The sequence below is a fragment of the Pipistrellus kuhlii genome, unplaced genomic scaffold (genome assembly GCF_014108245.1).
Source record: "Pipistrellus kuhlii isolate mPipKuh1 unplaced genomic scaffold, mPipKuh1.p scaffold_m20_p_41, whole genome shotgun sequence".
Classification (NCBI taxonomy): Eukaryota; Metazoa; Chordata; class Mammalia; order Chiroptera; family Vespertilionidae; genus Pipistrellus; species Pipistrellus kuhlii.
Window position 1 is genome coordinate 4,000,165 of NW_023425542.1, and position 24,299 is coordinate 4,024,463.

General features: G+C 43.7%; 1 protein-coding gene across 2 annotated transcripts in view; it reads left to right on the forward strand.

The window, feature by feature from the left end:
* The window catches only part of SETD3 (SET domain containing 3, actin histidine methyltransferase), a 61,867-nt gene that overhangs the window by 623 nt on the left and 36,945 nt on the right, over positions 1 to 24,299 (forward strand). For both annotated transcript variants that reach the window (XM_036411762.2, XM_036411761.2), the window contains exons 2-6: positions 8,137 to 8,246; positions 10,081 to 10,173; positions 12,116 to 12,264; positions 14,137 to 14,209; positions 14,520 to 14,776. In XM_036411762.2, coding sequence (XP_036267655.1) covers positions 8,144 to 8,246; positions 10,081 to 10,173; positions 12,116 to 12,264; positions 14,137 to 14,209; positions 14,520 to 14,776 — 675 coding nt within the window. In that variant the 5' untranslated portion in view covers positions 8,137 to 8,143. The remainder of the gene's footprint in view (positions 1 to 8,136; positions 8,247 to 10,080; positions 10,174 to 12,115; positions 12,265 to 14,136; positions 14,210 to 14,519; positions 14,777 to 24,299) is intronic.

Sequence of the window (24,299 nt, forward strand, 5' to 3'; positions counted from 1 at the left end):
TTCCTTCCTCCCCGTCGTCACCCGGGGGCTCGGGGGAAGGCGGTGCGGCGCGGAGGTTCCTCTCTCTCCGGACCTCGGCGGCCCGCCGCTGCCCGGGGACCCAGCCCCGCTTCCCTCCCTCACTTTCCAGTTATAAACACAGTTGTGGAAAATAGGTCATCCTCCTTCCCACGCGCCCTGGCCGTCTTCCACACGCTTCGTGCCCTACTAGGGAGAAGAATTCGGGGCTTTGGAGTTTGTCATTCCGGCATGAACTCTACCTCCTCGTGGCTCCAGCCTGGCGATGCAGCTCCCCGCCTCTCCCGTCTCCACTCGGGGCAAAAGGAGACCCAGTCGCGCCGTGTCGGGCGCCCCTTGCTGCGGGGGCCGCACCCCGCCATGCGTTGACAGGTTTAGGATCCCTTGGAAGGGTATGGTTTTGCTTTTCCAAGTGAAGGCGGTGATGTTTCTAAGGCAAAGCCACTCTTAAAAGTATGCTGACAGGGTGATTTTGCTTTTAAGAACGCCTTTTAGCGGCGGGCCTGCCCGGTGGTGGTGGTGGTGGGGGTTCTACGCATTGGCGGTAACTCAGAAGCGGGCACTGAAACGTGTGAGCGTTATCCTATGTCAACATCTCCCCCCCTCCCCCCCATTATTTTTCTTCTCAAAAGTGAGCCCACTGTTATTTCAGAACCCAGCTAACCAGTAATCATCTTGGAGAGGTTTTTCTTGCAATTTTATGTGAATACATTGAACTTGGGAATAAAAGCAGCTGTCCTCTCCGCGGTTAGTCTTTTGTGAGAGTTGCCCGAGCCGTGATGTATCTTGTCTGTCCTTGTGGGCTACCACGCGTGCAGCCTCGCCTCACCAGGTTAGTCTCAGGGGCTGCCGTGATTGAGATCGTGGTCAAGTTCCAGCAAGTGAAGGAGGAGTTTTCTCTCTTTCCCAAGAAAGTTGTTTGCAAAGCTGAGTTCTCCAACAGCGACGGAACAGTCTCTTTATTGAGACCCCAAACATCCTCCGGTTTTAGCCTCCTGCTCCCCCTCCCTGGGGGCCTCGCTTTCTCTGTATTCATGACCGCCAAGCTACTCTCTGAAATGGAACTTGAGCCTGAAGGAGTGAAACGGTTACTGCTTCTCATCCCTTCTGTACTAACTCCTCTCAGCTTTTCTCCTGGCATAGGAATGATGTTGGATAAAGGATGGGAACATTGATGACTGCATGTGCTGTAGAAGTGAAAGTTTCTGTTCTGCTCTGCCCATTCCGCTCAGCAGTACTATTAGATTGTCACCAAGAAAGGAACACTTGTGGAGCTGTTCTTCCTGTGGTGAACAATCAGGCCACATTTTAAATAATAATTAAAACTTCACTGTAGAGGCCACTGGGAAATGAGAAAACCCAAGGTTGTATGCAGATACTTTTTCATTCTAAAGATCAGCTTTAAGGTTTTTGTTTTGAGAATGGCCTCCTTAATGTCTAGAAGAGAATGACAAAGGAGATGACAGCTGGGAAGGTATCAACATTTGCACAACAGAGGGTTGCTCGCAATTATGGAAGTCAGTGAAAGCCCAGCCCTGTGCTGGTGCTGTGTGTGGAATTTCCTGAAAGTATGAGTAAAAAATTTTATCTCCTAGTTTAGGGTTACTTTTTCTTTTTTACTAGATATCAATTTAGTTTGAATTATTTCAACTCCTTTAAAATGTTTGAATTACAGTCTTTTTCTTATCACTAATCTGAAGTAGCATTTAGAAATGTAGCTAATAATAGTGTCCCTTTTTTGCGTGTAGTTTGATAACTATCTTTCACTGGGAGGACTTTTATCTTTAGAAACTGGTTTGTCTGTCCTTGGCTGCTGTGCCTGGTGCTTCTGTTGGGAGTGGGGAGGAAGAGTTTCAGCGAGTTTCTCTCCTTGTTCCTACATCCTGGGAACAGGGCCTAGGCTTAGTTCCCCCACAGAGGAATAGCCACCATTTATTACAGTGGCAGTAAACATTATTAACACCCTAGTGAATATGTCTGTATTCTTAGGTTATTGGAGAAGTTGCTGTAGCCAGTTATTTGCTTTCCCAATTAGCTACCATTCTGTTAGGGCCAATATTTCGATTAGCTGTGCATCTTTTTCTCTCTTGCTACTCTCCTAGAAGTGTCTATCTTGGGTATCCATTCATCCAGAGTCGTATTTAGCAGTTAAGAGCACCAGAAAGACTAAGGATTCCTTGCTTTTGAATTTTCCTAGTTTTCACTTTTTGTTGCATTTACAGGTGTATCTTATTTGGCAAAACTGACCTCTGTACGTTAAATTTCCCTTTATCTCATTTTCCTAATTATAAAATTGGAGATGTTAAATATTTTGATCTGCCAATATAGTTAACTCACATGTTTATTCTCAAAGTAAAAATACTAACAAAATATTAACACATTTTTCTATTACAAAGGAGTTGTTAATGTAAAAACATTCAAACCTGCAAAGAATTTTTGTGAGTTTATTTGAGCCAAAATGTCAACAGTTGCTGGGAATATCTCACTGGATTGGGATGATGCTTCAGAGAATGGTGTTTTTTTTAATCCAGGCGTCCTCAAACTTTTTAAAGTGGGGGCCAGATCATGGTCCCTCAGAGAGCTGGAGGGCCGGACTATATGAACTACTAATTCCTACTGTAACACCTCGGCTGCGCTCACTGCCCAAAAAACCTGGCGGGCCGGATCAGACTCCTCTGTGGGCCGCATGTGGCCCTCGGGCCGTAGTTTGAAGACGCCTGTTTTAATCTATTATTATACATTGCAATTAAAGGAGGAGATGTAGATGGGTTACACGAAATCCACCGGCGATAGATTAGTGAGGCCGGAGAAGGAAAATCCGGGAAACCTCTGGGATAAGATACAAAGTGAAATGATAGACACTTACTTAGGTGGGTGCGGGATGGTTAACAGTCTCCAATTAACGTGATAACATTAACAATGAAGGAATTTATGGACTCTGGTCCTGGCGCCCAGGGCCTTAGGTCTTACCCCAGGGAACCAGGAAAAAGGGAAGTTACATTTCATTGGTATGTTATCTTAGATGCAAAAAGACAATAGGCTCAGTTCAGGTTAAAATAGACCTTGTCAGGAAAATACCAGCCTAGGACATGACTACCCACCATAACTGCTTTTGTGGGTTCTTTATGTTTTTTTTAAGTTTGCAAAACTGCCATGCAGGCCTTCCCTGAGCTTGTCAGCTTATCAGCTTAGCGTGTAGCATCCTCCCGCCTCCTCCCCAGAGTTGAAGCTTTAAAAAAAATTTTTTTTAAAAATAAAAAATTACTCCGTAGGCTTAAAGAAAAAAGCTTAATGAGCACATTTGGCAAGATTAGAAGTCCTGCTCTTTGTTGTTAAATTCACCCATAACTCAAACCGAGATTAGCTGGGTAGACAGATTTCCAGGTGGGAGTTTCCTCCAGGTTTTGGAAATAAACGTATCGTAAAACAAGAGGCAAGGTAAGGTATTAATAATTTCAACTGAAATAAGTTTGAATGGGAGAAAAATGATTCAAAATAATAAAAAATTCAGTATCAAAGTTAAGACTGGAATTCTTTTTCTAGAAAGAACTGGCTGACAGTGGGAGACAAGTACGACACTGAAATAAAAAATTTGGAAGAGAGCTGAGGGATACTGTTTGCCAAGCAAAAAAACCATTTCACATGCCCAGGCTCAGTGATGGGGGTGCAGAGGGGCTGAGCTGGAAAAAAAGCTTTGTTTTTGAAGAATTAGATAATGTAGATAATCCGGTATCTGCATGGAGCTCTTGGGCAGTATTTTAGGCTTATTACCTATCTATCCCCCATCCTGCGTTTCACTCTCCACTTTCAGGATACAATTTGTTAGAGCATGACAAAGTCTAAACAATTCTATGTCCACGTGATTTTAAGGTCTCAATCTCAGTAAAAAGGCATGACTTCAGCACCAATAGTTTTCTGTTAAGAGAAAGGTAAGGATTAGTGTTGAAAAAGACTCATTAATGTCACTTTTACCATAACATGTTTACTAATGACTAATAAAGCTCTCACTTGTTGAGTATAATGCTTTAGAATCATTACACGTCATGGTTCCTGAGGGGGTTTCTGCATTGTTTCTGACCGCGACAAGAGTGAGGCATGCGCTCTGTGGAACTTGGTGGAAGCTCACTAGAAATTTTGCTCCCACTCCACATTTGAGTTGAGGCCACGCCTGTGTATTTGAGCAAGCCAGCAAAATGGCTCCATGCTTTTATTTTTTGATTTTTTTTAGAGAGGAAGAGAGAGAGATAGAGAGCCAGAAATGTTGATGAGAGAGAAACATCGACGCAGCCAACATACATATACATGTCCTTGACCGGAATCGGAACCCGGGTCCTTTCAGTCCGCAGACTGACACTCTACCACTGTGGCTCCATGCTTTTGAAGGTTGAAGAGAGAAAAACTTTCACTCTAAGGGGATACTGTTATTTTTAATTTCAGAAATGACAACAAACTTTTAGACCCTTATAAGTGGATTGGTTTTGAGCTGAATCCATGAAATCTCAGTAAAGCTTGCCTTCAAGGTGTGCTATGAGGCTGTTAATTAACTTCTCTAAATTTCACCTTACTCATCTGTAAAGTGAGCATAGTATCTATTCTTATGGGAGAACTTATACTTATCTATTGTATAAAATGCTTACCTCAGCTCCTAATATAGTAAACGCCCAAATGACACAGTTTTGATCAAGGCAGTCATGCTGGGGACCTGCAGTAGGACTCTGTGGCAGGGATGACATAGCTCCAATAGCCTAAAAACAGGTAGCATGAAAGTTTTGCTTTAGGTTCAAAAACTCAGTTAATATAGCACATCTATCTTGCCGAAGATCAGTATATGTAACACAAGATTTTAGTTGACTGACATTTTTATCCCAAAGACCACCTCTCACTCACCTTTGCATTTCAAATTAGGTAGTACTCAAGAAATGTGCGCTGAATGAAGGAATGACTTCACTTGTTATCTTGGCTTGTGGGAAAGCTTAGTGCAGTAATATACCTACAGTAATATACCTACAGCTGCAGATCTGTAGTAACATTTCCTTGAATTGGCTTCAGGAAGGCAGTAGTCCCACTGCACTGTGTCCCTCTCAGAGCACATCTGAACGGTTTTGTTGACTTAGATATATACTTCAGTGAACAGTGTTTTTTAAGTGGTTTGTCCACTTTGAGAAGTATGTCTTGAGGGCATGCTAAGTCTGGAGACAAGAAAGCTCTGGAGGTCACAGAAAGCTGTCTTCACAAATTTAAAGGGTGGCTTCTCTTTTAAGGCAGAATTGAGACAGGCAAAGGGGACAGTGAATTTTCCAACAGTGTAGGACAGGACTCCCAGTTGGAGACTACCTGGAAGTGAGGAGCAGTAGGTATCCCTCAGAACACTGGATCCCTGCCTGCCTCTGCCACTTGAACCTGAGATGGTGTACTTGTTAGGGGTGACAGGCTGTGCCTCTCAGGGCTTTCAGACTGGAATTGGACAGGAGTTAGCAAAGCACTTTGACAGCGCTAGCTGCTACATCACATTAGATGTTGCTTTAAACGTTTTCAGGATTGAGGGTTAGCATGGGTAAGTCCAAAAGTCTCTTCCAAACGTGAAATTCCCTAATTGTAGAATCCGTATGGGAGAAATGTGGGTGGTTTCAAGGTAATTTCTTGACAGATTACAGCTATTCCTTTATACTTCCAAGTTTTCTTTTTTCTTGTCAGAAAGATATTACAGGAAACTATAGGTCCTGTCCACGAAATTTGTGCAGGGGACCTGCAGGCCTGGTCCCTCCCATCTGCCCTCCCTTGAAGTCTTGGTCTCTCCCAACTGTCCTCCCCTGCTGGCCATCTTGTGGTGGCTATCTTGTGTCCACTTGGGGGCAGCCATCTTGTGTGTTGGAGTGATGGTCAATCTGCATATTACTCTTTTATTAGATAGGATTAGATAGGATAGAGCACATGTGTCAAACACAAGGCCCTCGGGCCAAATCCGTCCCGCCAGGCCTTGCAATGTGGCCCGCACCGCGCTGTCATCACTGCACTCCGCTGCGTTTCCATCACAATGACAGTTTATGACTGTTCAGTAAACCATTCGGCCTGCGATTTAGGCTGGATTTTAGATTTTGGCCCCTCTCTGATTGAGTTCGACACCCCTAGGATAGAGGCTTGGTGCATGGGTGGGGGCCAGCTGCCATCTTGTGTGTTGGAGTGATGGTCAATCTGCATATTACTCTTTTATTAGATAGGATTAGATAGGATAGAGGCTTGGTGCATGGGAGGGGGCCAGCTGGTTTGCCCTGAAGGGTGTTCTGGATCAGGATGGGGGTTCCCTTGGGGCGTGGTGGCCTGGGAGAGGGGCCTGTGGTGGTTTGCAGGCTGCCACACCCCCCAGCGACCCAAGTGGAGGTCCTGGTATCTGGGATTTATTTATTTTCTACAATTGAAACTTTATAGCCTGGAGCGGAGCCCAGTCTCCTGCTTGATCTGTGGGGGCTGCCATTTTTGTTGGGATTTATTTATCTTCTATAATTGAAACTTCATAGCCTTGAGTGGAGGCTTGGGCCCACGAGGGTGTGTGGAAAGCTTGGCTTCCTCCATCGCCAGGGAAACCCAAGCCTCCCTCCTACTCATTCTGTGGCTGCAGCCATCTTGGTTGGGGTTAATTTGCATACTTGCTCCTGATTGGCTGGTGCATGTGGCTTGTGTAGTGGAGCAATGGTTAATTTGCATATTACTCTTATATTAGATAGTATTTATTAGATAGGATGATTACTAGTAGTCATGATATCAAATGATTCTTTGCTTTATGAAAGGTTTTTTTTATTGCAACTTCCTTTAAATAGGAACCTCGTTTTAATTTTAGTGTATTTACAACTTAATACAACAGCCATTTAAAACTAAAACTATTAATGTATCAAAAAGTCAATCAGAAATTTAAGTATCTCTAAAATTATGTAAATTAGTGGAAAAAAGCAAGAAACATCTTTTTTTTTTTTTTTTTAAACCTCGTTTGGATATATGTTTATCTATTTCTATCAGTATGACAGCTGAATTGTTCTGAATGAAGACTTCAGGGCACTCACATGTAATTTATCTTCATCTTGGTATTTAAGTATCTCCTGAGTTGAAATTAATTCCACCTTCTTGCCTGCCTGCTTGCCTTGACTTCTTGGTACTTTTGAGTTGTGGCCCTTCCGGACGCTCTTTGACAGAGATTGGAATGATGTGTGTTAGTTAGCTACTTAAACTGGTAAAAATTAGTGTGGCTTGACTGTACTGCTAGTCCCTGCCACTGTGCAAAGTGAGGACACATTTCTGGCACACACTAGTTTTAGTTAACATGTACCATGCAACATAAAGGCTGCATATACTTTATCAGTTCCTGTAGGAGAGAAGAAAACATCACACGGTTAAATACTTTTCAGTCTGGGAGTGCTTTCATTTTCCTAAGCCATCATCCTATAATTTGTGCTTTTAATTCTCAATGTAGGAATCTGATCCTAATGGCCTGCAAAGTATTTTAGTGAGATTCTTTTCTTCCTACACAAAGATTAGGCAGGCTCTCACACTTCCTTCGAGCACGTTTTACAGCTGGGTGCCTGAGGTAGGGGGCCATTCTCTCCTTCAGTCAATCCAGCTGTAAAGTTGGATGCATTGAAAAAAGGCAGATGCTGGGTTTGTGCTAAGATTTCCCAGATAAATTGCCAAATAAGTGTAATCAAAAATGTTTAGTTTCATTTAGTTGAAAGCAACTGAAGAAAAATACAAATATACATCCTTTCCATTTAGAATTTTTGAAAAAAAGAAACCTCATGCAGCTGAATTCCATCTCTGTGCAATATGTGTGAACTATACTTTGTAAAAATGGATTAAGCATCCAGTACTCTTCCTCCTCACCACCGCAGTCGTCAGGCAAGGTCTTATTCTACATGCACTTCACCTTATTTTTCCTGACCCGCTTCCGCTACACAGATAGTATGTAAAAGAATCACATTGGTCAGAAGTGGTTGATGATTACAGATGCCACTTTCATATTTAATTGGGATTTACGTAATAATTGAGTATGCATTTGTTTTAGCGTCGTTAAAGTGTTTTATTTCTTGATTTTGTTCTTTGGATATGTAATACTTTCTCTTTTCTTTGCAGTCAGAAAATGGGTAAGAAGAGTCGAGTAAAAACACAAAAATCAGGCACTGGTGCTACAGCAAGTGTGTCACCAAAGGAAACCTTGAACCTGACGAGTGAACTGCTGCAGAGTAAGTTGTGCTCTTGGCCTTCCCGCCTTTCTGTGGGGCGTGTGGTTTGTACTGATGCATCCCAGTGCTGCGTGGGAATATCAGCTGTCCCTGAAGCATGAAGTTAGCCATGGGACCTGGGCAGGTTACAGTACCTCTTACCTCGCAGCCTCCCCACCTGTAAAATGGAGCTGCTGCTACTTGTGGGGACCGTGTAACTATAACGAAGCCTAGATGACATACTGAATGTGAAGCCTCTATGGCACAGGCTCCCGGAACGTCTCAACTGGTTTTCAGTAGTGTGGCCTCAGACCAGTTTAACCCTCTGACTCCCAGTGTGCTCTCAGTAAATACAGACCACCTGGGAGTGTAATGAGGACCATGTGAGCTAGGGCACGTGAGGGTGGGTTTTGGGCTGTCAAGCCCAGGGCGAGCAGCATGTCTCTCAGAGAGCAAGCCTTTGGCCTGGCTTCCTTAGGATGGCTCCCCTTTTTCAATGATTGTTTTCACTTGCTGACGACAAGCATTCTTGGTTCAGGGAAGTTAAATATCTTGCTTTACTAAGTGTAAACTAGTAACTTGTTTTTTAATTGTAAATTTAAATTGGTGGTATGTATATTTTAAATTTAGCTGTGGTCACTTTATTAACTAATTACATTTGTATTATTTTCTTTGCCCCTTGTGTTTAGAGTAGAGACCCGATGGGGCTTAGTCCTCACAGATGTCCAGAAGGTCGTTCGGCTGTCCGGTCTAATTAGCATATTACGCTTTTTATTATAGATTATGTGACAGGCTAAACTCCAAATAAAAATTTAATTTTCTCTCATTGACAAACAGGCAGCAACCAAGTCGGTTGCTCGCTCCTATGAACACCTAAATCCCCCTCCCACTCAAGGTCAAGGTGGGCCTTCCACAGAGCAGTGTTATACTAAATGCTTACCACCTGTCTCCCCCACTAGCCTGGAGGCAGCTTGAGGACAGGCTCATCTTGTAATCCAGGGCTTCAGCCAGTATTTGGGGATAGAAGAATGTATAAGGCTGGCCAAACCTAATAGTTATGAGTGAGCATATAGCTATTGTTAAGTATTTACCACGTGTACTCCTTTCCTTGGAGAACAAAGGGGGCCAAGAGGGTTAGCAGGAGGTGGGAAGGGCTTTCCCTTTAAACTGATACAGTTTAAAAGCGAAGGGGCTGCTGGTAGGTTGGGTGGGTGCCCTGTGCCCAGTCTGTGCACAGGGCACCCACCCTCCGCTATGCCTGCTCGGGTCTCGGGTGTCGGTCCTTCAGTTCTGGTCCTGCGGTAGAATCTCAGCTTCTTTTTTAGCAATGACTATGCCGTCTCTTTTTGTGACTCCCCCAGAGTGCTTAATATAGCGCCTTACACATGGATATGAAATGTTTGTTGACTAATTGTCCTTATGTCCAATTTCCCTTAGGGAGCCATTGTTATGGAGTTTTAACTAGGAAGAAATGTTAACTTTCAGTATTACCTTCTTTTAACATCTGGAAGAGTTTTTAGAGCAATGTTTTGCATCTTAGCATAGCTTTTTAGATTTTCCTGTTCACAAGTGTGCTCTGAGGAAAAGTATCAGCAGCAAGAATGAGGTAGATGCCAGCCAGGTGCAGACATTTAGGTACTAGAGTCACGGCTGAATAGGCGGCATTTAAATTGTGTCAGAGGGTTTACAGGCTTTGAAAAGTATACCTGATTTATGCTTCTCAGGTTTATCATCACGCTGTAGTATCTTTGTCCTTTAAAAATAAATAAAGGACAGCAACAACCCAAATCCTCCTCCTTCTGAAGACTACAGGTTGCGTGGAAGGGGATGTCTGAGACTGGCTTTTGTGTTGCAGAATGCAGCAGCCCTGCTCCAGGCCCAGGGAAGGAGTGGGAAGAATATGTGCAGATCCGGTCTCTAGTGGAGAAAATACGGAAAAAGCAAAAAGGTATGGTTTCTGGAATGATATCACTTTAAGAAAATTGTGTAGAGACGTGGCATAGGTCAGAAAGGTGTTGAGAGTAGTTACGGTCTGGCTTACTCATCCTCCCTGCTAGGTCTTTGTGGAGGGAGGGGCTGCTAGACGGAAACATGGGACTCTCTGGAGCCTCTCATGCCATCACCTGCTTTGGGATGGGAAAACAATTCAGTTTTAGGGGAGCAGGGGTGGGAATGTTTGTTTCTAGGGGCTAAAATGACACAACTTTCATTTACCTTTACTCTGAGATACGTATTTAAATCTGCTTTCCCATATTGCTTCCTGCAGGGGTTGGGGTCAGTCTATAATGCTGTGCGTGGCCAACACACATATATATTGATGGGTTAATGTTTATCAAGGTTTATGATGAACTCAATCATGTTTTGATTAAAAAAGAGATGCAGCTCTGTTTCCCAAGCTGTGTTTTACAGGGTATATTTAGGAGACATCAGAATGACTCTCAGCCAGGCTGCCAGTGGGGCCAAGTATCAGATGAAAAAGCCTATTCAATATTCCTTCTGTTTTTGTTCTGTAAAGCACAAAAAGTTAAGATTGGTATTCAGGGCCACAGGGGAGGTGGAAGGAGAAGGCATAATAAGTAGCCTGCCTTTAAAAGGATGAGAAAAATCTTCCTGGACTCCCTGTTTCTTTATGTCATGAAAGTGAGTCAGAAGAGAGTTTATTTGCTCTCTGAAGCAGGAGCTTTATTGTTCCCCTCACACCCACAACATGCAGCCTTTGGGTTAGATGGTCTCAAACCTCACATGGTGACAGGCCCCTTTATAAGGTGTTTATCTTCACCAAGTGTACTGTGCTAATCCTGGCTCATCAGACACGGGCTGGAAAGTTTTGTATATCCTGTGTGCCTTCTGTGTAGAGACTGTGTACTAAAACTGACACCGAAGTCAGGCACTCATTTGTTCTCTAAGTGTTAGATTTTCCCTAACAAAAGCAGTTTTCTTCCGTTAGTAAGGATATGTGTATATAGCCTGGCAATACACCACTAGGTGATACTGCACCACACATCTAGTTGACCTTCAGTTACATGGCGGTGACACGGCCATGGCACCACAGGGCTGATTTCCACGCCTTGCTCCTTGTGTTTAATAAAGTTCCTGTTCCTCTCCCTTTATTCATTAAAAAAATTAATAATGGTTTTTCCTTTGCATGGCTTTTCCTCTTTAAATCACTCCACAGAATTCTGTTGCAGAGATCTCCAGTTTTGTGCTCTTAGGTTTGGGGCTCATCCTTAACACATGTCTTCTTTTTTTTTTTTAAATTTGTTTTTTATTATTATTTCTTTTTAATTTTCAACTGAGGATATGTTTACAGATTTTTAGAGAGAGATGAGAATGAGAGAGAGGAAACATCGATCCATTGCTTCCTGTACATGCCCTGACCCCACAAACTGGGTATGATTGTAAATCCAGCCTTCAACCTTTTGATGTGCAGGACAACGCTCCAATCAACTGAGCCACTGGACCAGGGCACACACATTGTCTTGTGTGCATGTGAGAACTACTGAGCTTTGTTTTCATGGGTATTTTGTTAAAGCAAATATGCATAGTAGGGATGGCACACTGACTTACAGGGGAAGCTGCTGTATGCATCTGCAGTAGTGGTGAGGGCTTTCCCGTCACCTAGCCGTCAGTATTCATATGGCCTGGGATCTGTACATACTCCTCTGTTATCCCCGGGGAGGTGAGGATTTTAATTCACCTTCCCTGTCACTATGTACTGTGACTACCTGGTGATTAGCTCTTGATTTTTTATTTTTTTTATTTTTATTTTTTTTAAGATTGAAGTGCTTTACTATTTCCTGTGTTAGTTACGGTCTGTTTTTTATGAGAGTAGCATGAATGATATATGTCCTAAAAGTAGCTCTTGTTTTGTAAAACATGGATTGATACAGGTCTGTCTGTTACTTTTGATGGAAAAAGAGAAGATTACTTTCCTAATCTAATGAAATGGGCCTCTGAAAATGGAGCTTCGGTTGAGGGTTTTGAAATGGTTAATTTCAAAGAAGAGGGCTTTGGTTTGAGAGCAACAAGAGATATCAAGGTGAGTTTATAAACTGTTGGTCTGGGGGGGAGTCGAAGTGTGTCTGGATTGTGTCGTGTAGAGGACACTGGACGTGGAGACATACCTTAGGCTTGTTCTGAGTCGTGTGGGTGGGGGAGGGTGAAAGGGTGCAGCCAGCACTGCCCCTCCTGCCACAGCAGTCCTCTAACTGACCCCCTGTTCCAGGAAGCCCCTTGCCACCCATCCTCCTTGGGAGCTGTGCTAATATCCAGTGACCGGGGGCAAGTCAGCTCACATCTGGGCGTCTGTTAGGAGACCATAGAACATGCCTCAGGGGATTCTGAGATATAAATATAGAGAAGGATGTGGATTCAGGTGGTCTGCTAACCGAGCACACTGGGCTCTGTGGTTGATTGGATGTAGGTGGAGGCGGGGTTGGGGTCTGGGCAGTGTAGGGGATGCTTACCAGTTTTCTGGAATGGGTAACAGTGGTTGGAGGCACCACTCACTGGACTGGCAAGCCACAGCTGATAGGAAAAGAGAAATATACACCTGCTGAAGGACAAATGCTTTTCTTTACTCTTGGTCCTTCTAGTTGGAGGGAGTAGACTCTCCTTGCCTCTCAACAGGAAAACTTTGATGATTTTGGGAGAAGGAACTAGGGTTGGCCTTTATCTCAGTGAGAGCTGCTGTCCACGTGCATTCACTGCTGTGCTCTCTCCACCCTAAGTTTTCCAGGGGCCGGCCACACATGGGGAGGCCTCTGGGGTTCCAGTTCTGCCTGTAATAGCTGTCTAATTCTGGGATTCAGTACGTGGTATTTTGGGTGACCATCTATTGGAGTCTTGTGTCTCTCTCATTTGGTTCAGAACTTGGGGAGAGGAAATGGTTGTTATTAGGTCACCTCAAATTTCCAGCAACATTTTTGGCCAGCTTGTAGTTAACTTTTCAATGATACATTGATAAACTGGTTTATTGAATGTTTATTAAATAATCTAGTATGCCAACGTACCTTCCTTATTATTCCAGGCTTCCAAAACACACGGGTTCCTTTCTTCACGCTGCTTATAGTCTGTAGTAAGGGACAAGGCACACATAATTCAAATAGTAGATAAAGAGACGTTGGTAAACAGCAAGAGTAAACGAGATGTCACACATGCTTCTCATGCATCAGACGAAGAGCATCGTTAGTGTGGATACTGCCCTGAATACTTTAGCTGTGGTTGGTTGTCACTAGTGCATGTTTTTTTTTTAAAAGCTTTATTGAAACTGATAATGTAAAAAGATTGCACATGTTTAATATGTACGTTTTGCTGAGTTGAAACATCTGCATGATATCACCATGGTCAAGGTACTGTATAAATATACATATAGAACATGCTGAAAAAGGCATTTCATTGCCAAAACATGTGTCTTGTGGGCTTGTGTTTTTGCTAGTAACTGTCAGTTTTTAAAGACAGGCACATAGAAGAGGGACTGTTACTCCAGCTTGAAACATTATAAGGTATCCTGCTTCACATGGGTAGAGTCGGGTTTTTGCTGGGTGTAGAAATTTTGTTTTTAGCACTTAAAAATATAAATACAGCAAAGAATAGAATAAACAATCACCTTTGTGCTTTACCCCAAGTTGTTACATTTGCTTCAAATTAGAGTCGAAAGTCTCTTGTGGTTATTTGCCTTCTCAGTATACATAGTTTTTCTACCGGAGACAGGATTTTAAAGCAGCTTCCATTTATTTAATAACACCATAAATGCTTACAGTTGATATAGTTTTGGGAACTAAAATGTGGTGCTGATATGCACCCTGAAGTTGTCCATGTGTGATGGGTTTTTGCCCATAGACACAATTGGAACAAAGACTAGAGTGTGTTGTGTTTTCATGATTCTGTTTTCTTATTTTTTTCCTTCTAGGCAGAAGAATTATTTTTATGGGTTCCACGGAAATTACTAATGACCGTTGAATCTGCTAAAAACTCTATTTTGGGTGAGAATAATTTCTGAATGTTCAAAGCAAAGTGAAAATGATAGAAATATATAAAATTTCATTTTGTGGAGCTAAGGATATTTGGTTGTTTTCTCAATTAGTGAACTGTGCCCCAAAATTCACATTAGGTGTTTCCCATGCTTATAATCTGACATAATAGACGAATGTCAAAAGAGAGATGCAAGTTACTTTAAACAATATAGGATTGCATTATAGGATTGTTTAGTTGTTTCCATAACTTTCATCATATAAATGAAAACTTTTAAAAGGAATTGTGGAACTTACACTATTAACTTCTGGGTTACTCCAGGACCCTTATATTCTCAAGACCGAATTCTTCAAGCCATGGGAAATATCGCACTGGCCTTTCACCTGCTGTGTGAGCGCGCCGACCCCAACTCCTTCTGGCAGCCCTACATTCAGACCCTGCCCAGTGAGTACGACACCCCTCTCTACTTCGAGGAAGACGAAGTCCGGTCTCTGCAGTCCACACAGGCTGTCCACGATGTCTTCAGCCAGTTCAAGAACACCGCTCGGCAGTACGCCTACTTCTACAAGGTCATCCAGGTGAGCTGCTGGCCACTCTTCACCTGTCTGCGACAGGGTCGGGGAGAAAGGGAAACTAGTCCCACAGATGTTCCGCTGTGTTCCTCGGTAAGAGTGCACCTACAGTTTGCTTTTTCACATTGTAAGGTATTCTCGTCCATTGTTTTCGTTTTCACAGAACTGTCAATGAAAGATAGTTGGACTGTATGACTTCATCAGTATCCAGTGTTAATATAAATAGCAGTTATTATGTGTTTGACTAAGAGTCACTGAGTTCTGAAAACAACAGATTACAGTAAAAATTTAAACCTCTAAAATGTAACATAACACAGTGCTCTGCGTATAAATTTTTCTAGAAAATGAAAGTACATTTGTGAATTTTTGTAGTAAAATGTTGATAATGAATTTACTAAATTATGCTGATTTCTTTTTCTTTTTAAGTATACTGTATGTTATATTAGTTTTAATTAGCTTTAAGTAAAAGAGTCATATAAAAATCTCTGTAAGGTTGGGAACATGGCCTCGGGGCCCATAGCTGCTGATAGGACAGATTCTTGTAAGACACTCGAAAGATATTGTGGTTGAAGCCACCCTCCGCCAGCCAGTGTGGTGGTGATTGAGAAGAGAGGGCCCTGGGGCCAGCTAGCCAGGTGCAGGTCCCTGCAGCACTGCCTGGAGCTGTCATCTGGGCAAGTCTCTGTGCTTCCATCCTCTAATCCGTAAAATGGGATAATGCAGCACCTGACTCCAGAGTTGCTGAGCAGACAGAATGCATTGATCTATGTGAGGCCCTCAGTATAATCGGACTTGTTATAGAAGTGCTCAGAGTTACCATTTTGTGTTTTGCTCCTTCAGGCCACATTGTCTTTTTTATTTGCTTATTTTTAAAATTGTTTTAAATAGCTTCTCACTGTGTCCCCACAGTACCTTATGTTAGTGGTATTTCTTAATCTTTACTACTAAGAAACTCCCATACATAATGCCCCATCACAAGTTCAGAATGGCTAAAATCTCTCATGTTTTGTTGCTGGGTTTTGGTTTCATGTTTTTAAATCTTAAAAATTAATGCAAATGTTGGTATGCTAAAATCATGTTTAGTGACTTACTGTAATGCCAGATTGGCATTGTGGGAAAACTGCCCCATCTCTCCTGTGACCCCACATGACCCCCCGGAACCCACATTCCAGTGGGAGAAGCACTGTTTCCCATGTGGCAAACACCATCACTCCGACCGTGTGTCAGTCCAGGTGTGGTTCTTCCTCAAAAGGAGCAAATATCATTGTCACTTAACATTCGTACAAATAGGCAGCCTTACTACAAAATGGAAACAGCTTTGTAGAAAATTTCTTACCCAGTGATTTAATTTCAGAATGAGATGTGCTGTGTGACATCATGAAGGAATAGGCCAGTGGTTGGCAAACTCATTAGTCAACAGAGCCAAATTTCAACAGTACGATTGAAATTTCTTTTGAGAGCCAAAGACTGACTTTTGCGATGGGCCACGAAGTTTCGATCGTACTGTATGTGCGCACCTGCACGTTGTATTTTGTGGAAGAGCCACATTAAAGGGGCTAAAGGGCTACATGCGGCTCTTGAGCCACAGTTTGCCGACCACTGGTATAGGCTATGAAATAGAATTTTGCATAATGATTTGTTACAAAGAAAAACAGACTTAAACAAAAGTTTTTAAAACATCATATTTTGGGTCTAGCTGTTTTTTCAGAATGTTCTCATTGTTTCTGCAAGTCATTAGTAGCAATCCCAAGTAAACACAAATGTTGGCATTGTACTGCTGTTGTTTTATTAGAACCAGATTTCTCACACCAGCACCAAGCCATATCTCGTATACATTTCCAGGATCATAGTGGGGGCAGTGGATCACTTACTTCATGCACATTATCACTCAGGGAGAAAGTGAGTAGTTTCAGATCAGTACACAGTTACTGTTTCATTACAGTCACCTACCTTCAGTGGGATTTTTTTTTCTTTCTTTTTTTTTTTCTTTTTTTTTTGTCGGGGGGCGGAATTGTGACTCACCTTTTTCAGGGTTCTCAGAGAAATGCATGTGTCATCTCACAAACACTTGCATACTATTTTGGGGTTCAAATTCTATTGTAGAACTAGATTTTCCTTTTTTAAATTTGACTTCCCATTTAAAGTCATCTTCCTGGGGCCTGCACTAAGCAGTACATCTGACCCGAAACCCATTGATTTTCTTCTGAACTGATACTGGCTGGAGGGTCTGCCAGCACAGCTGTTGGCCACTGTCTCATGATGCACCAGCCGTGTGACAGCTAGCATGGCTCAGTTCCATGTGTCTGTGTGGTGAAAGCTCATAGTCCAGCCTTATATCTTGCTTCAGGCTTTAGGATTTTTATTCCAAATGAGAAGAAGCACTGGCCCTAATGTCCACCGATTAGCAGTTCCTTCAGGGAGATTTCTCTGCATGGCATTTTTTACTTAGTGTCTCTGTCTCTCTCTCTCTCTCTCTCTCTCTCTCCCCCTCCCTCCTTCCCTCTCCCTCTCCCTCTCCCTCTCCCTCTCCCTCTCCCCCTTTCTTCCTTCCTCTCTCCCTCCCTCTCTTTTTTTCTCTCTCTCTCTTATAAACTAGAAAAAGAATTTCCTGTGTTCTTTCCTCCCAGTATATTTATTTGGTCAAAGGCCTTTTAGTGGCCACTTGTTAGTTCAGATTACTTTCTGTCTTTAACTTGCTTTACCACATTCTGGTAAACAACCTTCCTGGCAAATCTCCCAGTCTTGTTCTTCAAAATCATTGTAACAATTATTTGCCATTTGTTGTTCCATCTGAATGTTAGGATTACTTTGTCATGTATCACAGAAACCTAACTGAAATTTTTGTTAACTACACTGAATTATCCCATTTTGGGGTATTCTTTGCTTTCTTTTAATGAATTTGTATAATTATTTCCCCGCAGGGGGAAAATACCCCAAAACAAATAGCAGTCTTTCTGGGCCTCTGCTGGTCCTCCTGGTGGTAACGGGCCTGGGTTTTATGTGTGTTTTTTTATTTTTATTTTTTTATGGTTTTTATATTGTATTTACATTGTATCCTTCTTGAGATGTTCAGTATACAGTGAGGCGTTAAACAAATGATAGCATGTGTATATCCAGAACCCTCAAGCAGGTCCTGAATAACTGTTTTGTTCAGTGCGGATAGTCTTGTTGAGATGCCACAGGAATTTAACTCTTGTTCATATCACTTGGCCTATGGTAAGATGGGTTTCCTTACATGTCATTTTGCTTGAAGTCACAGAACCCACCCACAGCTTTGAGGACTGATTACTGTACCTTGTGTTAACATGAAGCACCTGCTGATGAAACTTCATACTGTAGCTTAACGGTTGAGGAATGTTGACACCCAAAGCTAAATTTAGAAACGTGGTTTAGCCAGATTCTGGGAAAGGCGAGTGTGCATTGACAGCCCTAAGTGGTAACATTTCTGTCAATTTGTGAAAAGGAAACCAGGGGAGAAGACAGGGTTAACGGCAGAAGACAGTTTAATGGCATTTACAACTGCTTCAGAGTTTTAAACCCATAAAAATACTCCTACTACATTAGGTCATTCCAGAATGCAGCTCCAAGTTGGGTGTTTTGCCTGGAAATGTAATGGTCAGTTTTGTGGTAGAAATTAGTGGAAAAGTAGGATTTGGCTGAAACCCAGCTCTGAAGTAATGTATTTGTGTGAAAATGAAACCTGTTTTATCAGATTTGACTTGCCTTAACCATAGATGAATGCTAGTCCAGATATTTTTCATTCACATCAGTGAAAAAGAAATGAGATCCTGGGAATGAACTGCTCATTTCATTGATAATCCCATCTAATGGACCAGGCCCTGCCCTGTGGGATGCCAGCCTGTCCGGATGTGAAAGGCTCTCAGGGACATGCACATTTCCCTGTGCTACTGAGCTTGAGCATGGTGCTCTCTAAGTGAATGCGAGTGACCAGGGTTTAACGGAATAGAGGCATATCTATAAAGTTATAAAGTCAATGTTTTTCATTGACCTCATAATTGAAGTGATTTGTCCCACTTGTGTTTCCTCTTTGGTATTGATCAAACAGTTTGAGAGGTGCAGGGGAAGGCTTGTAGATAGAGAGACTCATTTATCCATTGACTATGTGAATGTCACTTCAAGGCTACATCCATTGCAGCAGTGTCTCCGTGTCCTGCCTCATGCTTCAGGCAGTTGATTAGGCAGTCAAGTAGGCAGTCAAGTTGGCTGTTCTCCTTGAACAGGCAGCTTCTCCTACCAGGCTGTGATGGCAGAAGATTGGAGTAGGCGTACTCACAACTTGCTGAAAACGGGGCCACCAAGAGGCAGAGGAAGATGTGTAGCGGTTGTGGCTGAATACAGGCAGTCACTCCTCCCATTTTTTGTATTCTCCTCATGACAGAGCAGCACAGGTGGTAAATTGCCAGGGATAGCTTTTTCCTGATGCTCACATAGACAAGGCCTTAGGAATGAGCATCCAGGTGGAAGAAAGACCTTTGGGCATTAGCATACTTTACAGATCCCAGCTCCCTGAGACCCGGGCACTGAGTCAGCATCCGAAGCTGTTGTAGATGTGTGTGTAGATTGTGGACTTGAGCAGCACTGGGAGGAACAATATGCAGTGCATTTCTGTGACTGCTTTTCCTCTGGTGGCAGTTTTTGTAAGGTTGTTTTCCACATTGTCTTCCCAGGTAGCAGAGTGGGGGGGGGGGAGGGGGGGTGTATCTCTGTAGTCTGCTGAGATTCCACCTAGAAACCAGTCTCCTTCCCAGATGAACCCGCCCACCACCTCCTTCTGACCTTGGATTTACTATCTTTCTGTTTTTAACCTATTGTATCTTGATTGTTTATTCAACTCATGTTTATTGTCTCAAGTGCAAGTTCTGGGCACAGGAACTAGTATTGCTGGAGAAGCAAGATTTTTTGAAAAACTTTTTACTTTGAAATACCTTTTTAGACTTCCAAAAACGTTGCAAACTTAGTACCAAGTTGAAAGCCTGGCTTTGGATACTGATTCCTAGACATCATTCTCCTGGTCTCCTTCCCACTTCAGTTTTCCCCTCGAGGTGAATGTGTTCCATCTGTGACATTCTGTTCTCTGGAGCTCCATGGCAGGGTCACATCTTCTCCTGACCGCAGGGTGAGGGGAAGGAGCAGAGGCAGGGGGCAGGTGGAGGGGGAGAGAACACCCATGGAATTGCCTGGAGGTGTTAGAGTCACGAGCAATGAATCGAGATTTATTTCTTGGGTTGTGATAACAGGAACTGGGTAGAGATTCCAGGGCAGAGGAGGGAAAGAATGATTTCTGTTTTCTGGTTATTTATCTGAGTTGACTGAGGGCCTTTTTCTGTGGGACATAAGTGTTCTGCACTGAGTCTTTGTGGGGCCGACCCAGGTGGGTCAAGATGGGTTGGAGCGGTTCCAGAACACACGCTAGGGAACCCAGAGCCACAGCCGATGTCCGTGCCACTCACCCACCTGGTCAGAGTGACCTTCCCTAGTGCTGCTTTAATCCTTAACAGTCACCTGGTGAGAGAGGTGTTAGTCCTTTCTTTGCAGGTAGGAATCCCAGCTGTGGAGCAGGCTGCCCCAGGCTCAGGGCGCCTTGGCCTGGGCTGGCTTCACAGCATATCAGCTAGCTCCCAGCCCATCCTAGTCACCGGCTGGCTGAGCCTCAGTCTGTCTCAGGCTGTTTTGGTCGTGATTTGGGGGCACAGAAGTGGAACTGTTTTAAGTGCAGAGCAGTCTTGCTTAAATGGTTCTGGCTGATACTCTACAGAAAGCAGGCTGACTGCAAGGCCTGTACCTGTAGGGCCACCTGTGAGCCTGCACCGGGTTTGCCTGCTGGCAGGTTCTTCCAGCTCCTGAAGGAGAGCCCCTCCTGTCCACCCTTGGCCTCAGCTGTGCAGAGGTAGGAGGCAGTTCACTCCTAGAGGAAGCCCAGGCCCATGGCTCCCCTCAAGGTGTGATAAGGCCAGTGGTCCTCTCTCTTTTATTATCCTTATCAATTTGACATTTTTGTGTGTGTGTGTGTGTGTGTGTGTTAATCCTTACCCAAGGATATTTGCTCCATTGATTTTTAGAGAGTGGAAAGGCAGAGAAGAGAGAGAGAGAGAGAGAGAGAGAGAGAGAGAGAGAGAGAGAGAGAGAGAGACATCTATAGGAGAGAGAGAGAAACCTATAGGAGAGAGAGAGAAACCTATAGGAGAGAGAGAGAAACATCTATGGGGGGGGTGGAAGAGAGAGAGAGAGAATTGATTAGTTGTCTCCCAACAGGAGCCCTGCCTGGCGGCATAGGTCAAACCTGCAACCAAGGTACATGCCCCTGACTGGTATTGAACCCAGGATCCTTTAGTCTTTGGGCTAATCTAACCATGGAGCCAAACTGCCTAGGGCTCAATTTGACTTTTAATGATATAAAGAATGTGGAAACAAAGAACCTTAGGAAAATCAGTCTAGGCTTGCATATTCTCTGGAGAGTTTCCAGTTCCTTTATCTTCGTTGGAGCCTCTGGCTGTCTAGCTGAAATGCCCTGCCCTGTGTCCTTGTTTGTTCCTGATAGCTGACCTTGGCCATTATGCATTTGTGTTAAATATAGTATAAGATATTGGTCTTATTGTGTACTTACTTAGGGTTTCTGATTTTGTAAATTACTCATCCTAAACATGTGCCTAATTTTCACCATTTTCAATACATGGACCATGTTTTATACCGTTGTTGAAATTCTTTTTAGCACTAAGTATCTGCTGGGCAGATTATCCAAAAAAGTGCCCATGTAATGTTACAGTTTCTTGTTAAGAGCAGTTCTTCCAACCTGCCCTGCTGTCCATTCTGCACTCAGCTTTGGCTTTTCCATCCATATCCTTGTCAATACCGCATTAAAGGATGCAGTGTCCTGGAGAAGGAAGGTCATTCCTTAGTCTGAGCCTCTCATCTGCTAGGTAGATCTTGTCAGGGTAAGTTGGTGTCTGAGTTCCCTTCTCTGTAGAAAAGAGGTGGGTGCTTGCCAGCCAGGTTGGGAAATAAAGAAGTGGTAAGGCCTGTTGGCACAGGTACCCAACTCTGCCCCAGGCTAGCAGTGTTAGCCCAGCCTCCTGGACCATCCTTTGGTCTTCACCAGACCATGGCCTGTTCTGGCTTTGATCAGTCCCCAGCCAGGGCTTGCCCAGCTTCATCTGGCTTCAGGGCTTTGCCATCTACTCTGGTTTCAGCTCAAATGTCACGTCCTGAGTGAGGCTTTCCCTCGCCATAAAGTAGCTCTTCCTTATCAACTCTGTGTTAGTGTATTAGTCAGAGAAACAGTACTAACAGGATGTATGTACATATAAATAGAAGGAGACTTGTTTTAGGAAGTTGTCTCAGGTGATTATAGAGGCTGGCAAGTCCAAAATTTTCAGGACAAACCAGCAGAGTAGACCCAGGGAGGAGCTGATGCTGCAGTTCAAGTTTGAAGGCCATCTGCTACAGAGTTCCCTCTTGCTTAGGGAAGGTCAGCCTTCGTTCTACTCAGGCTTCAACAGAGGGATGAGGCCCACTCACATCGGGGAGGGCAAACTGCTTTACTCAGGAGTCCACCAATGTAAATGTTACTCTCATCCAGAATAATGTATGAATGAATCTGGGCACTGTGTGGCCCGGCTAGATTGACACATAAAATTAACCGTCACAGCTAATCTTTGACAGCATCTGTCACTGTCTAATTATTTTATTTGTTACCTGTCTCCTCCTCTGGAGTGTAATATTCACTGGCAGGGACCTTTCTCTTCTGGGTGCCAGTGTGACACCACTGCCAGCCCAGTGCCTGTCACACAGGAGGCTCAACAGAGCTCGGCCATTGGGGGAAACCCGTCGTCTTCCAGGTCTCCGCCTGTAAGGCGCATATGGCAAAGGCCTCTGTGGGAGGTGAGTGGCCAGAGTCCAGCCTGTTCTCCACTCCCCAAGCTGTGACCCTGCAAAGTTGCATCCTCCCAGGCAGCGTTTTCAAGTTTGTACAAAGACACTTTGTCCCTACTGGGACCAATACTAAACCTGATGGGGCCTCAGGAGCCAGCGTGTATGATATGAATGATGGCCGTCCTGAGTGTAACAGAACAAGCCATCACTCTGCGTAGGATTCTGTGGCCCTCAATGTTCTGTCCTGTCCTGTCCTTTCTTCCTCTCTCTCCCATGAGATGAGATTTGCAGTGAGGAAGAATTTCAGATCCTCTGCCTTAAGGATTTTAGCTAGCAGCTCTCCAGATAACTGGCTTATAGTTTTATGGGCTGTTGTATTTTCTCTGTCAAAATCTTCTATATACTCTGCAGAAGATTGGGTGCTGTGCAGTGTACTTCCAGAACACTGTCAGCTTCTGTCTTCACCTCTTCCTCACCCGATGCTCACTTCCTTGAGTTCTTTACCTTCTTCCCTGATCCGTCTATAGACAAAGCGCGTCCTTCTGCTGCTGAGTCCCTGCCAGCCGGGCTTCCTGACCGAGCTCTTTGTGTCACCCAGCGTCTGCCCCCCACTGCCTGCGCACGTTTAGACATCTGAGTGTATGTTCCTCCTGACCCTCTCCCTGCCTGTCCTGGAAATGACTGGGTCTCCATCTCACACTCGACTGTGGCACATGCCCTATGATGACGACACTTTAGACCTGAATTCTATTTCTGGACGTCATTCCTTTTGGGCCCACCAGTGTTCTTGAGTTCTTGAGCTTTGTCACATGTCGTGATTCAGGTAATGTCCTTTCACAATCAATTCTTTCAACTCTAAAGAAAAAGAGGGTTCTAAAAATTAGTAGTCGAAAACACAATATGGGTACTGTGTTTATTTTTATTTTCATTTAGTCTCATCAGAAAAAATATAGAATCAGTATGCCTGTTTTTATTTTCTTCTAATAATGAAGTTTGAGTGCTTGCTTCTCTTCCAGTGGTGGATCCTGTAAGGAGCTAGACAATATGAGGTCCTTGCCTTTTGGAAGTTTATAGTAGAGATGGGAGGGAAATAATTGGCAGGAAATGTTGGAAAAGAAAACTGGTAAACTTTAGGAGGCTGCAGTGTCTGCTGTGTGAGGCCTGGGGCATCAGGTGGTACCTGAGCAGGGGCTTGAAAGGCAGGCTTGTCTGGCTGAGGGAAGTGTCAGTGAAGGTGTGAAGCTGGGGCAAGTGGGGCAGTGAGGAGACGGAAGACAGCCTGAGCTCAACAGAGGCAGCACCCTAGAACTGAGGGGTGTCCTTGCAGATTTGCAGGGACCAGCTCCCCAAGTCTGGCACAGGCATCTATCTCCCTGGGGTGCCTGTGGCTTGTGTGGCTCAGGCCAGTGTGATATGAAGCTGGGTATTAGCAGCTGTTTACCTGCCTAAATGGCTCAAACTCAGTTTCCAAAATTACAATATACCCTGTCTCACTCTCAGACTTGGAATGCAGCAGAGATATCAATGGATATAAATGTGTTTTTAAAATGTAAAGCATGCTCTTAACATAATTAACCAGAGCTGGGTCTCTGTACTTCGAGCAATTCAGCAATGTCGATAGGAGAGCTCCTGTACTGGA